General features: G+C 34.9%; 1 protein-coding gene across 1 annotated transcript in view; it reads right to left on the reverse strand.

Moving 5' to 3' along the window:
• Positions 1 to 15,695, reverse strand: part of ARID5B (AT-rich interaction domain 5B) — a 176,895-nt gene that overhangs the window by 126,403 nt on the left and 34,797 nt on the right. Inside the window, exon 3 of the mRNA XM_072423122.1 lies at positions 10,547 to 10,772. Coding sequence (XP_072279223.1) covers positions 10,547 to 10,772 — 226 coding nt within the window. The remainder of the gene's footprint in view (positions 1 to 10,546; positions 10,773 to 15,695) is intronic.

The raw sequence follows: 15,695 nt of genomic DNA on the forward strand, positions 1-15,695 counted from the left end.
TTTCACTTTTTTTTTTTTTTTTAGCCTTTTGTTATGTCAGTGAGGCAGATCTTGCAGCTGAGCCCTGTATACATACTTTTCAGGGCTGTTTTGCATTACTATGGGCAGGTTGAATGGTATCTACCTTAGAACATGAGTATGGGTTGTTAAAAGACCTGAAATTTGTTGGTAAAGTTTCACCAAAGTCATTAAGCTAAGTGTAAATTTTTCTGCAAGGTGATATTCTGATGAATGCTGCCAAATAAACAGCTTTATATCCCTTCAGTAAGCCAACACCTATATGACAGGTAGTGAGCTTTATTCCAGTACGGGCAGCTACCAGTGCATTGAACAGTTGTTCTGAATAACTGGCACCACTATTCACCCTGTATTATTTATTAACGTGTGTTGTGAAAAATTAAACTTTAAAACAAAGAATGCATGAATGGGCCTTACCAGGAAATTTGCATATAAGACACCATGAGATTCATCCTCCTGATCACATACAGACTTACAAAAAAGATGAAGCCCTTTAAAAATCAATTGCTTGATTCACACAGCCACTTTTTTTTTATTCCGGATCAAAACAATGTCATTGGAAAAAGACACTGAGAATTCAGTCAAGGCAAATATCAATGCCTTCATATGTCTTACAAAACTCCATTTAGTTAAATGGAGAACTGTAAATATTGATTTTTCCTTGGTGCATCTCATTGATGCATTCACTGCCTTTCCATAAACACAGTAGAGGAAAGCAAAGGGGAAAAAAAAAATCAGCCCTTAGATTTTCTTGTTACCAGAGGTTCTTAAAAATAAAACATATATAGGATCAATGAACAAGAATTTTGAAATCTGTTTAGTAGGCTACAAATACAGCACATATTAAACTTTCTATGACATTACTTGTTCAGTGTTACTTGTATGGGCTCGGCATGATATTTCAATCTTATAATTTATCTGCTTTTTTCTTAGATTTGTAAACATGTGAATTGTTGTGTATTTTAAACACAGAGCATAGTGATTCTGTACAAAATCTTTGTTATGTACATTAAATATAATGTGATCAAGTGTACCTATTGTACTCAATTTAAAAGTTAATGAAAATTTATTTTAGATTTTTAATGTTTGATTTTAGGATTTTGGATTTTTAAATGGAGTTAGAAGTGGACGGTTGTCTTATGTTTTCAGCAGCATCTTGGTTGTTGTGAAAAGCAGGTTGTTTATAGAGCTCAGTAGTTTAAGCTAATATTTATATACAAAAATAATGTTACAGTAGTGACTCCTGAGGTTTCAAAGAGAAACATGCATGGTTCTGTGAAAGGTTTGGAAAAGAGACAGCATGCCTCAAGCAGAATAACTGTGCTGTGCTGTCCCAATATTTGTGAAACACAAACTGTGTCTATTACAAAAACATTAACTTAAAGCCAAATTAGATATATAGTAGGGAAGGTTTAAAACCCTGTATAAGGATTTTTTTGCTATCTCTGCCCTGCTGGTGATCCTTTCACTTTCAGAAGACACAACAAGAATAGGATATCCCCCTTTAATAGACAGTTGTCAACCTCTTGCACCGACAATTAGATTTCTCCTTTCACTTTTCAGGATACACAGCAGTGTTCTCCCCAGCCCACTCGCCTACAGCTTTTCCCCACCCAGTATAAAAACATTTCTAGGGAAAATACTGCACGGGTTGGGGGGTGGTTATTTAGGGTAGTGGGAACACAGCAATAAACATTTACAGAAAGTCCAATCTTTTTAATACCAATGAGTATTAAAGCTTTTAAAAAAAAAAAAATTTACAGACTGTTGATCCAGGAAACATCTGATTGCCTGGAGCAAATTTTACCAGGGTTTTTTTTTTGCCTTCCTCTGGACCAACCATGTCCATAGGGTTTTATATCTGGAATATGTTTATTTCCCTAGTGGTTGAACTTGATGGAATTATGTCTTTTTTTCAACCTGACTTACTTACTATGTAACTATGTAAATAAAAAGGCCATTGTAGTTTTATTTTTAAAGAACAAAAATGTTCATTTTTTGAAGAAAGAGCAAAGTATTGTGACTGTTCTCTATCAGAGATTGTATTTCTAAAATTGGTTACTACATGTATAACCCAAAACCTTTTATTTGCAGCAGTTTTTAATCAATTAATTTAAGTAAAAAACTCTCCAGTTTACAAACTTTAAAGTACTATGAAATAAAAAATAGAAATGCAAATATCGTTTTTTGCTTGGCTGGTACTTTTTGTGTGTGAAAGAAAGATGATAGATGGTTGGTGACAAGGCTATTACAAGAATGGTTTGCGTGGGTTCTGTTGTCATCTGGGAGCAGCACAAATGTTTGTTGGTTTGTTAACATACCGCATTCTTTTCTCAATTTTTAATTGTGAAATACTTCTGTAGTTCTTTAATGCAGTAAAGCCAAATGTATTATTCTGCCCCATAGGGATTGAAAAAGCATTCTTTCAGGTTTCTCTGACATCAGCCAGAATAACAGATGTTCCCGCTTAATTCCAATACAGAATTTGATCACAAACAACAACAAAAACACTACTTTAACACTGTTATTTCCCAAAGCATGAGAAGACCAGAATAGAAATCTTGTTAATATTTGAATCTCTTGAGCTGATGTCAGCCTCATTATTTCTTGCGTTCTTGTGGTAATACAAACAAGCAGCACAAGGAATCTGTCACAACTGTGATTATTTAGGAAGCTTCATTTGCATACTCCATATTACAGCGGCACACCTTGTCCTCCATAAATGCTCTGTGTCTTTGTTGTGTAATCTCAGAAAAGGTAATCTTGCAAGAACAGCAGAGATTCTAGGGTAAAGATCAATCATTGACAAATATAAAAGGCTAACAAATATATTCAGCCTGCTTTTAAGTTGTTTCATGACAGGAATGCGGTTTTCCTGCCAAGATGTTTATTAAAACTATGCTCATTTACTGGGAAGGAAAAAGATCAGGGTTATTACTATTTACAGTAAGTATTGTACTTCACATACAATTGGAGTTATTGTTTTGTCAAACCTGGTAGGCTACAATATTAAGCACTAATAAAAGATCAGAATCCACATCAATTATTCAGACTGACTGGGAGCTGGAGACTTCCAGATAAATGACCTTTCTATTACTAACAGACTTATGCTTAAAGTGTGTTAAAGGAAAATATGTACTTAAAGTAAAGCGTAGAGGCTGCCATAATTGACCCCTCATCTAAAGGGTAGTTGCTTGGTCATTGATGAATTCACTGCCTGTACGTGTGGATTTCATTTAAAGGACGGTTCCTCCATTTATTATTTACATTTAGTAGAATGGGGACAAATAAGAACAGTGGTTCGCCAACCTTTTCGGACCCACGGACCACTAAATTTACTGGCTCCGGACTGTGCATGCCAGGTGTCATTCCAAAGGGAAAGAAACTTCCCCCAAAGTGATGTCATGATGCCAGAAACAGACGACTTTCCAGAGACACAACCAGTCCACCGCTCTGAGCCAGCAACCTGTACAAGGCATATGGTCCGCGTCTCTGGCCGGTGCATCCTCCCAACGGGGTCACCGGCCAGAGACACGGACCTTCAGGGGTCCACAGACCACCGGTTGGCGACTGCTGGATTAGAACCTATAAGGTTTTTGTAGTGTGCCTCCATATTCCAAAACATTTTGTTGTGTTACACAGATAATGAGTGGGATAACTCTCCAATGGGGAAAAATCAAGCAAGATTATGGATGAAATTTTACAAAGAGATGGAGTTTTCTATAAACAAAAAAAATGTTCTCATCTACCATGTCTGACCTTAACTTTTACCCTCATCATCACCTTGAACATAATATATTTGATGCTATATTCTGTATCTTTTGAATAACTTGGAATATGAGGCTACATAATAACACATCAAGATCTGGCTTCCCCACCTTGTGTTATTTTCAGACTGCAGAGCACACAATTATGTGAGCTGTTTCCAAACTGTTTGGTAAGATATCTGAAATATACAGTAAAAGGAAAGCTGATCTGAAGTTACAACCCTGGATTTGTACAGCTGATAAAAGTTATGGTGAAATGTGCATTGACTAACATCATTGCTTTCTATGCTCTGACAATACAAAAAACTTCCTTTGCATCCCTGTTAATAGCAAATAACCCATAAAGCTTATGTTTGGCACGTTTGCCTTTCTTTTTGTTGAGTGATCGACCCCTCTACAGAACTCCACTATGTGCCCCTGGTGCTTTACCTTAGGAACACATATGATGTGCACATAACTTACTTTGGGACTCCATGCTGATAAAGAACCTTGTTTGTGATTCAAAACATCCAATTTAGACAAAGGGCTGTTTTCTTCAACTCAATACGGCTTTTTATAGTTCTATGTTTTAAAAGACTGAATACACTTGGTGAAGGCATTTTTACTTCATTGAAATGCTTGATTTATACAATTGGGCGGTTGACTTTAGAAGCAGATTGAAGTGCTTCTATGATTAATATGTGCTCATTATTTCATGCATCAGAGACACCCCTATGAAATCATAGCTTTTTCACACCTAAAAATGTGTCTATGGTAATTTCCATACCAATGACCATTTCCATGATTGTTCACCAATGTCAGAAACAAACCTGTTGCTCCTTTTTTCCCCAATAACAGGTATTGTGGCTTTAGTTTGAAGTGTTGGAAGATATACATAAGTACAAGAATCTATTATAAGGACTACATATCATAATGTAAATATAAACATTACAAATAGCTGATTGGTATCATATACTCTTGGTACAGCACAGAAGCGGTTAAATCAATTGGAAACACTTGCTTTATGAGTATTTAATGATGCCGTCTTTTCAATGATTTAATGTCATCGTGATCAGTATTTCTAAGAGCTATGTCTCTAACTGGCAGAATAATGCTTCATCTTTTTCCCTTCAATATCAAAACAGAACAGAGCCCAGGCAAACTATAGATGGCCTTTGGTGCTTTGTCTGAGTAATAATGCTTAGCAAGCAAATCCTGACCCATTTACTCAAACCACATGCAATGCAATGTTCTCAAAGACATTAACAAGCATATGATAACCACAGTGCAAAAGCAGATCCATGCAAATTAATATTTCTAAAAATATAAAAATGCCAAAGCCATACCACCCCCATTACACATGCTGCTTTTATCATTAATGCTCCCCTGTACAGATGTGACAATTCACCTTTATTTTTTTCATAAGGTACTAAAGTGTGTTCCTTTATGAAATTATGTATATATCCAGCCACCAAACCATCTGCCAAGCAGCATGCTGTTGGGCATTAATTATTTGTTCTTCAGATTGTGATATCTGTGATGCTAATTTGTTCTAACAAATGGATTGACAAATAGCCTTCTAGTACGGTAAGTGTGTTTTGTTTCATTAAAAGAAAGTTTTATATATTCCTACAGCCAATATGAAATCACTAATTTCATGCCGGCTATGTTTCTAAATAACAATACCATTTTTCTCTTTCAATTTTACCGTCTTCAAAGCTTTTTATTTATTATGTCTGTAATTATGGAGCAGAGGTTCTACATTCACCATGGTAACCTTGTCTTAAGATAAGCATTATTGTTCCTGTTGGTGTTTTACAAATGTATTCTTAAAGAGGAACTGTAGTTCTGCTTTCCAAAATGGATAACAGGCAAGATATCTTATTGAAGAAGGTACAGGCAATGTCCATTCTGCAATAAAACATACTTTTCTGCCTGTTTGCAATCTTTTTTTTACATGTTCTTTAGGATATGCCCCAAAGCTACAAGGATTTAAAGAATGACATTATCCCAGCCTGGCCAATAAAAATGACCAAAAATCTGACACCCAAAATAGGACCAGATGGCAGCAAGGACAGGTTCATTTTATTGTCCCCCCTGTCCACTGTGCAATAAAGGGCCTGCCAGGTCACTTTTTTTTTTTTTTCATTTAGTTCCACTTGAAAGTGAACCAGAAAATATAGCAATTTGGTTGCTGCCATTTTCCCTGGTCCTGGTGATCTCAAAGACTTAGGTCAGAAATATAACCTCCAGTCATCTACCCACAGCTGATAATGTTTCAGTACACTTAGTATTTAACTACAAATAAATCCAATCTGAGCTTGCATTTAATATTTTGAGAATTTGGATATTGACAATACAGTACACAGAGAGAAGAAATATAAATATGCCCCAATAAAGAAGCTTGATTTTACTTTTTATTCATCACTACAAACGACAGCTGGGATCTGATTGGTTGTTGTGGACGTATATACCGATCTTCTAGCCATTTCTTTTTAATCTTTTCTTTACATGTAAGGTCCAATGTATCTTTCAAATATTTGTAAGTTCCCTGAGAACTATAGACAACACTTTAAATGAGAAGACCTTAATGGCTTTCTGCAAAGAAAAACTGTGCCATTATAATTGACAGTCCGTCGACTTTTAGAATAAAACTGCTGTTTTAACAACCTTAACCTAGAACATATTCTGCTCAATGCCTCTAAGGCTTTCAATAAAATAGTCAACCTGCACAAGCATATTTTCTTGGCTTAAATAACAATCCAAAGAATATAAATGTAGTCCAACTGTAATGACATATTTATAGTGCAATAAAGCCTACACTGCTGGTTTTATGCTACAATTAAAGGAGCATTGTAAAAAAATAAACATTTAAAGAGAAAATAAATACAATTTGCTTAAACTTACACCAGAAGAATAACAAATTACTCTACAGCAAGTCTATAATCATTCTTCTATTGTAATTTTCCTTCTCCAAAATGACATGCAAAGCTAATTGCATCTAAAAACTAAGCATCCCAGGAGAAATACAAAAGCAATACCAAAAATAACATTGCTAATAACTGCAACAAAAGGAAATTATAATCACTAATATAATATGTATTTCCACATACAAACAGGGATTTTGCCCTCTCTCTATTTTTTTACTATTTTGCATGTTTTGTTATCACAGATGTTACCTGGTTCTATATAAAACATGCACACACAGACATTTCTGGTAAGCAAACGCATTAATCAGGCTGACATACATTATGCTACTGTTACAGCTTCTAGTATAAATGAAAAAAAGAATGAAAACCTTGTATTTCTGACACTAACACAAATTAAGCAACTATATACTGTCATATATACTGTCATGGATTTATATGCAACAAAGATTTTGTAATTTTGTAAGCATGGGCACAGCTACCAGAGCATATTTTTGCTTCAGCGGTGGAGATAAACTTCATTGTCAAGAATGGTTCTTTCAAACACAGCCCAGCTACTGGTTGGACAATGAAGGAGAAGTGGCATGCCAAGAAGGGTATTCATGCACAGAGTAGTAAAGCAGGATTGGCTGCCAATTTTGTCTTTCCCCTTACTAGACCAGATCTTTTTATACATGGTACAGGTAAGGGCAGAGATGATGGAGGGATGTTAATCACATTTTTTTTTATAATTGATAAATACCTTTTTTTTACATATGCAAGGAGTTAAGCTTTAAATATACAGAGACCTTTAAAAGTCTACACTTCAAAGTGAAATGTTTCCTTGGGCAGATAATTCTAAGCTCTCGGCTATGTTTTTGATGCATTCAACTGAACCTGAATACAGTAATGTCAAGCCTGTAGTAATATTAGTACAGCTTAGATTTACACAAAAATATCCAAGGCTTCTTATTGTCAATAAAGGAGACACCTATTAGGGTTGGGAAATGCAATTATATGTTTAAGATAAGAAAGAACATAATGGGTTAGTCATTAGCATACCTGTCTGATGAGGGAGCACACTTCCATAGTGAGGCCGAGGGATAAACTATAACGGGGTATTTTTAACCCCTTGCAAATCAATCCTGTGCTATTAAAGCCAGTGCAGGTGTTATTCAGTATTTAGTTTTTTTCTACTAAAGAAAGTTAAGTGCGCTTGTCCAGTAAACACTACTTATTCATTATTGCAGTATTCACCTTAATCAGACTCAGATTTTGCCTGTTTGCATAGACAGTACAGTGGGTGGTCTAATTTCACTTTTAGGCGGGGGGGGGTATAAATATTTTAAAATAGGAAATGTATTTAGTTAGGTCATTAAGCAATGTAGGGGGCAGGATTCTTCCTAGGCAACTAAAAGCAATTGGGTGGATAAGCGAATAGGAAAGGTAAAGAAGCACCACTGCAGACAAAATATCCGTTTTATGGGATGAATATGCTCCTGTCATCTCCAAATTCAGCCAGTGGGAGAGTGCGTGTGACAACAAGGCATGCAAAGTAGGAAGAACAACAAATGCCAGAGTACATTTTCAATTCCTGCTTTACACAATGGGTTGTTGAATTTAAAATGTTCAATTTTAATTTTAGTACAATGCTAAATATAATATTCACAATATTAATGAACAGAACTTACAGCCTTATATAGCCTTGATTTCCACATTTCTGTAAAATGTACAATGCCATTGTATAGGAAGTTTTAATATGACACTGTATTTGTAAATAATGATTTATTTATAATATAGATTGTATTTAACAAGAAAAAAAAAAAAAAAGATGCAAATACTGTTTAGCCATAACACTGCATCAAGAGGAAAGAGGAGAGCCAAACAGTACACAGACAAATAGGGGATATGTAAATATTTAATATGTGCAGCAATTAAAATGCCTTCAAGCTTATAATCCACTGTATAATAACTATTCTTTGTATGTCACCAATAAATATTTAATATAGTTATACAACAAAATGATCGATTTCTGGTTGTAGTTTGTATGTACTCTGAAAGTAATGAAATATCATATTGTCTTTTAAAATGGTCAAAATTGTTAAAGTTCATAAACTTAGACTTTGTTGAGCTAATTAAACATCATATAGGAAAAGTGGAGTTTGTCAATTTTTTAATATTTAAATAAACTAAATATATAGTAAAGACAGAAAACAGAACTGAAAAGTACTAAAATTAATTATTAAAATGCTGATTAGCTGTTTCTGCACTTTCTCCATAATGTTTATGGCTCTAAGTACCTTTCTTATCATGTTTAATCAGCCCAGTTAAAGAAGGTGGAAAAGCACAACGATCCTACAGACCCCATGAAGAAGTTTTATTCAACTACAATTGCACTTCAGTTTTAAAGTTTGTGTTTGTTATGTTTGTGCTATTCTATCATATTTGCAGTCAAATTGGTATTATTTCTCATACTTATTCTAGCAAAACGGAACCGTTGACTGTGCATTAGCATTATGCTATATTTGTTATCTTGATATTAAGAGGTTTAATTTAGTAAGTTAAGGAGATGAGATCTAAACTCCTGCCAACAATAAGTAATGAAAGCACACACGTTATTCTTGTCACAAAAACTGTGTTCCCACCATTCTTCTTGCTATATCATCAAGTCCTTTGAGAAGAGCTGCAGTGGTGAAATGTACTCGTGTGGTTCAAAATTGGCAGTACCTAAGAATAGGTGGCTTAGCTGATGTAATTCGTAAGCATTCTAAGATCAATAAATACAGTTTCAAAGGCAACTAGTGTTAACTGCAATGGAATCTCTATCAGTATTGACTAATGTATACATACATTTACAAGGTACATGTTGGAGGTTACTTGGGGGAGGAGAAAGCTGACCAGTCCGCTGTTGCTTCTTCACAGGATGGCGGGCCGGGAGATGACCAAGTTATATTGCTTAGCTGCAGCTAAGTCAATTGAGTCAACGGTCAAGTCAGGTCATCAGATTTTGAGAGAATAAATCTCATGTAAAACTCCTGCTGCACCTGACATGACAGAAACCAAGAATGCCACTGCTGACCTTCTGGTAATCTTGTTGGATATGTAAAGTTTTAATAGCTTTGAGTCACTGACCAAACACAAACATGTAACACATGGACATTTTCCACCCCATTCTTATACTTGTGTTGGGTTAATAAAATTTGAAAGGATTGAAGTTAAAGTATCAGCAATGCAGCTCAGACAACTCGATTTTTTTTTTAATAGAAAGAAAGCTCTGTAATGATCACTTATTCCGCTAAGAAGGCTAAACCGTTCACCTATCAATTTGTCGAAGATCAATGACAACAGATCACAGCGACTAGACACTGTCAAGCAACACTATTAAACTCACTGCTAATACTAGCTCTTATATTTATGTTTGCCCTAAGCTATTACCAGGGGTGTATTCGCAAAAAAAAAAAAAAAAAAGAGAGGGGGCACGGTACGTGACCGCCCACCTACACCCCTGCCTGTGTTACACACGAGAAGAAACTTCCCCCATAGTGAAATCATGATACCAGACCCCGCCTACTCTCCCATCACAGATCTAAGCCTGCGGGTTTTATTTAGAGAGACAACCCGCCCAGAGCCAGCGATCAGTACGGGGTCCGCGGCTCTGGCCAGTGCACCCCCCAGCTAGGTCCTTCTGACCCCGCGGTGGGGTGGACCGGTCAGAGCCGCGGACCACCAAAGACTTCTTTGTAAAAGAAAGAAAAAAGGGAGGGCACGGCGTTACTACCTGTGCCTGCGCTATTACACCCCTGGCTTTTACCAAGAAACAATTTGTTAGTTATCACATTTAAATAAAAGTTTACTGGCATGCCAATGAACACTTACCCAGCTCAGCCTTTTCCTTGAACACATCTTTAAAGTTAAGTCCACTATTTAATATGGATTGTCTGTATTTCAAGATACATTCCTTCTGGCCATTTCTTCCCAGTTCCTTGAGTTTTATGGGTAATGCACGAAGGCCACATTTCCATTTGGAAAAATCCAAGTGTGCCCATTTTACCAAGTCTTCAAGCTTGACGATGACTTTTTCTGAAACAGCAATTACCTCATCCTGTAGAGAAAAAAAAGATAATTAAAAGATTAACAAAAAAACATCTTTCATTCATCTATAAATGCAGTAATAAAATTAGTTGTAATATTTTCAGGGGCTACAGCCTTGCAATGCAGTAAAAACAACTATGCTATAATGATGATTTTAATAGAAAAAAAAGAAATAAATCCGGTTGTGAAATGGGAAGAGAAATAAACAGAAAACACATTTTCCTAATATTCACTACACATTTGCACACGGAGTTGTCAGACAATAAAACACATCAGTCTTTGAAGAGGAATTTTGACCATTAGCAGAGGCTGTGTGTTTTGCAGTGCTAGATAGAGAACATCTAATGTGCAGCATATTGTTCCACAGTCTGCCTTTGACCTGAAGGGGTTGAGTTTAAAAATAAAATATTCCTTTTTTTATGTGAACAAAGAACACAAACACAATTGTAATGGACTCATTGTCGCTTTGTGACTTACTTGAGCTAGACAGAAAACAAAGATGATAAAGAATTCATACAGAGACAACAAATTCATATAACAAATATGAGGATATTTAGTAATGCAGCCGGAATAATATGGCAAATGAAACATACTATTATTTAAAATTATAGGGACGTCAAACAATGTTGGCAATGGAAATACTTCACAAAATGGACTAAAGATGCTGCTTTCACCATGTGCCAAGAATATGACAGATAATAATTGTTGGCTGCAATGCAAATGTACCATTTAGAAAGGTTCTCTTTAAATAAAAACATTTTGTAGTGCCAACACTACTGTTTAATCATAAGCAAATCATCACTGATTTTTAAATTGTAGGGTTTATTTAACATATGGGTACATTTATAATGCAGTGGATGTGACTAACTGTTAGTGAATCTCCAAGTTCAGTACTTTGTACAAGTCCACATCATTGGGCCTGATTTATTAAAGCGCTCCAAGACTGAAGAGGATACACTTTCATCAGTGAAGCTGGGTGATCCAGCAAACATGGAATGGATTGTTAGCAAATGTTTTCAATTCCGGACTAGATCAATTCCTGGTTTGCTATATCACCCAGCTTCACTAATGAAAGTGTATCCTCTCCAGCCTTGGACAGCCTTCCATAAATCAAGCCCATTGTCCCACTTATCTTTCTGTTCTATTCCCAATATATTTTATGTTTTCAGTTTTGTAATGTTTCATTTGTATTTGTAATTAATATTTTAAAAAATTTAAAATTTCTGTCTAATAAAACTTGTATCATGTACAAAAAAAAAAAAAAAAACTATAAATTCCAGTGACTGATTCAGGTGCAACTCTATTAGAGTTATAGTCGTTTTGGCTTTTTTTTAATTTTTTTTTATAGGGTTTGAAGGGTTTAGATAGAGTAAATGAAACAAGAGTGAGGCAGAAGTCACTACAATTTGGACCCGGTCACTTTTTGTATCCACATCTCTAATTTACTTTTTCACCCCTTGGACTGCTGGCAACTGTAAAATTTTACATTTGTATTAGCTTGTATTGTTGCCTTTAGCATTATCTGCTACCCTATGAAACCTTAATCACCTAAATCAAACAGCAATCTACACCATTCTTAGAAATGGGCGATTTCTGATTACAGCGTGCAGATAAAACAGACAGATACAACATAAGTCACTCCTTCCCCCCTCTAAAATCCTATCTACAAATTTTATTACCAATACCCACCCCAACAAAGCTGAATCTTCCTACCTTTTAGACCTTGTTATGTTCTGTGTATATATAAATATGTATATTTATCTTTGCAGATTGATATTTACAGGCAGGTAGCTAGAGCGACTATAGCAGTAATCTCTTGGAAGTTTACAGAAAAAAAAAAAAACATCAATGAAAAAAATTGAATTCCTCAGTGTAACAGTTCAGCTATTTCACATCACTGCCAAAGAAGGGCTGCATGGTGAATGAAGACTTTTAGGTCCATTTAGAAGCAAATGTAAGTTGTCATGCTGTGATGAATAATGCTTTGCTGATCTTTACAGAAATGAAGTTAATATAAATTCTTGAAACTTTGACAAAAGAACAGGCTTTTGTTTTGTATGTGTTTTGGACACAATATACTAATTCCCATTTTTTTTACTGCAAATAAAAATAAAGAATTGAAACGGTTGCTTGGAAAGCCTCAGCTAAAACTTTTTTCATTTTACACATTTGATAAATTTACCAGAAGACTAAAGATTATTTTTTGCCCTAGATGTCCAAACAGATAATTGAGGACACGTGAACATTTTTTAAACAAGATCTGCGCAAACTGAAGCCCCTACATAACTAAATATTTGTTTTCATATAGTTACATTTGTGGCTCTGTATTTTTTGAAATTCAAGGAAAATAAGGCAAAATAAAACATTGGCACTCAGGATTTGATATCACCCAAAATAAGTAAAGCCATGCTGTGAAGCGAACACAAGACCTTTCAAATAAACAGATTTATAAAATCAAAGAAACACCACCCAAAACTTATACCCACCACCCAGAAATGTAGCGGCTTTAAGGGCCAATTCAAAAGTAAGCATTCTGCTGATGCGACCTAATGCTTACACGTTAATGTATCTTTTGGCACAATTAACTACCAATACACAAAACCACAATGGATAAGAAACATACATGATCTCTTTTTACCCTTTCACCATAATCAACACCACAATGTACATTGAATAAACTTGCCATGCATTTTAAGTGCCTTGTGCTGACTCAGTGATGCATTATCCATATTCGAAGATTTGCTCTCTATCCCCATTCTAAAGACAACTAAAAAATTTCAGTTGTACCCCTCACTTTTAGTAATGGTGTCATTGGCTATCAGTACAAAAATAGAGGTTAGAACAAAACTGTTTTGCTTTCATATGCACTTTAAACAACTTTTAAACACAAAAACACTAACGCCAGTACTATTACTACTAGTACTACTAGTATTATTCAAAGCACTGGGAAATAATAACAAACCTATTGCCTAACTATCCATTTCCAAAATGTACAATGAAGAATTGGTAAAAGGAATCAGGTAAAGTATTGTCTAAATATGGGCAAAACAAGTCAAGGGCTACAAATATTTTTAATGGGAATTTTGCCAAATTATTACAGATGACAAATCTGCTTTATAAATGCAGAATTCATGTTGCACAATGTACCTAAATGTTACTGTTAACAATAAGGTTACAGGACTAGTAGAATACAAAAACCAAAAGGAGTTTGAAAGAACGAGTACTAAAATTAATGTGAATGCTGGCATCTGGTATTAATCATTAGCATATAAAAATCTACTACATTGGTATGTTTTGTTACATTTTCTACAGAGAATCTTTGCAGATAACATCATAAATGTAAAAGGTCAATTTCACCAGAGAAAATATATGTGCTTTCAAAAGCTAAAAGGTTTCTTTTGAAGCCTAAGTTCAAATCAGAATGATTCAAATGCATAAAGAATCATAAATTGAATAAATAGAAAAAAAAACATTTACAAGAAATAACTACACACTTTTTCTACTCTACCACCTGTTGTAATTTCCATTGTTCTTGTGAGCATACATGGTGAATTATCACCTACATAAGGCTATGTTACATTAGCAATACAACTACTAGTTAACCTGGCTGCCGCTTACAGAAGTAAGCCAACATTGATGCACAGGAAAATGGACATGGCAGTCCATTGCCATCAACCACAGAGATGATCTGCTTTTTTCACATTAGAACACCCACCTATAGGAGACATCTGTAGAACCTACCAATTAATGTAAAAAGCAGCTTTACACCATACGTATGCCCCACAGGTTTGCTTCACAGTATTTAGAAACTATATACATAACAGACCCTTTAAGGAAAGCTGCAATGACAAAATACACCTAGGCAAAGCTTAACTCATTATCCAGGAAGCAGAAACAAATGGCAGTGCAGGCATCTATTACACTTTTCCTTATGGTTTCAACCTTTAGGAATGCTGGTCCTTATGGGGATATTTGGTACTTGGACCTGATCCAGAATTTAAAACATTTGCAAAATATTAGCAAATTATTAAGAAATCTATTTCAGTTTTTTTTGGTTTAGCCAGGTTCACCCATGACCGTTTATGTACTCCAGTCTTGGGTGAGCTTAAATAAATTCGACCCAAAATGTATTTTTTTGAAGTGTCCAAGTTGGACAGTGCCAGTTGTGCACAAAAACATGTATTGATTTTGGATAACTGTTAATAAAATGTGGTTAAGCATATTTTATTGTGACCATTTTATTGACACTTTTATGTAGATTTTTTATTTTTATATATTATCATAATACCAGTGTCATTAGATAACAGTTACTTTGGTGCTGCAGTGTTGATTAGTATTTATGAACACTGACCCAATTATAAACAGAATTTGAAGATGACCTTTACTCCAGATTTAACATGCAAGAACCCTGTTAAACAGCAAGACATTTATCTGACATGATTTGAAGGCAAAATTTCAGCTAGATAAAAAGTATATAAACCAAAAATTACTTGAAGCAGAAATCAGTGTTAAGTAGAACTTCGCAAGGAAAATGGCTAAATACAATGCTGAAATAGTTGCAGGTCTACTGTTTTACCTCCCAAGGGTTTTATTTTTATATAATGAACAAGTAATATCTTGTGGGTTACTCTACCTACTGCCAGGAAAATACCTTTTACTTCCTGGTTTAGGTTTACCATTTCCAGGTTTGAATTGTTTCCTCCTTAATCATTTTCCTACTAAGAAGACCAATTTTAACACTTATTCATTATCTAATTAAAGAACTAAATATAGATAAAGTTATGATACAATGGATCTTTTATGCCAACAACTTAAAGAACAAAGTTTCTTTGCTTGGTCATTAGCCAATACTATTCACATTTAGGCATGATTCATATTTTGTAAAGTATTCCTACATATTATTAGAAATGTCAATAAAGATGTCTGCATTAGA

This window comes from Pyxicephalus adspersus, chromosome 10, assembly GCF_032062135.1.
Source record: "Pyxicephalus adspersus chromosome 10, UCB_Pads_2.0, whole genome shotgun sequence".
In the NCBI taxonomy this organism is placed as follows: Eukaryota; Metazoa; Chordata; class Amphibia; order Anura; family Pyxicephalidae; genus Pyxicephalus; species Pyxicephalus adspersus.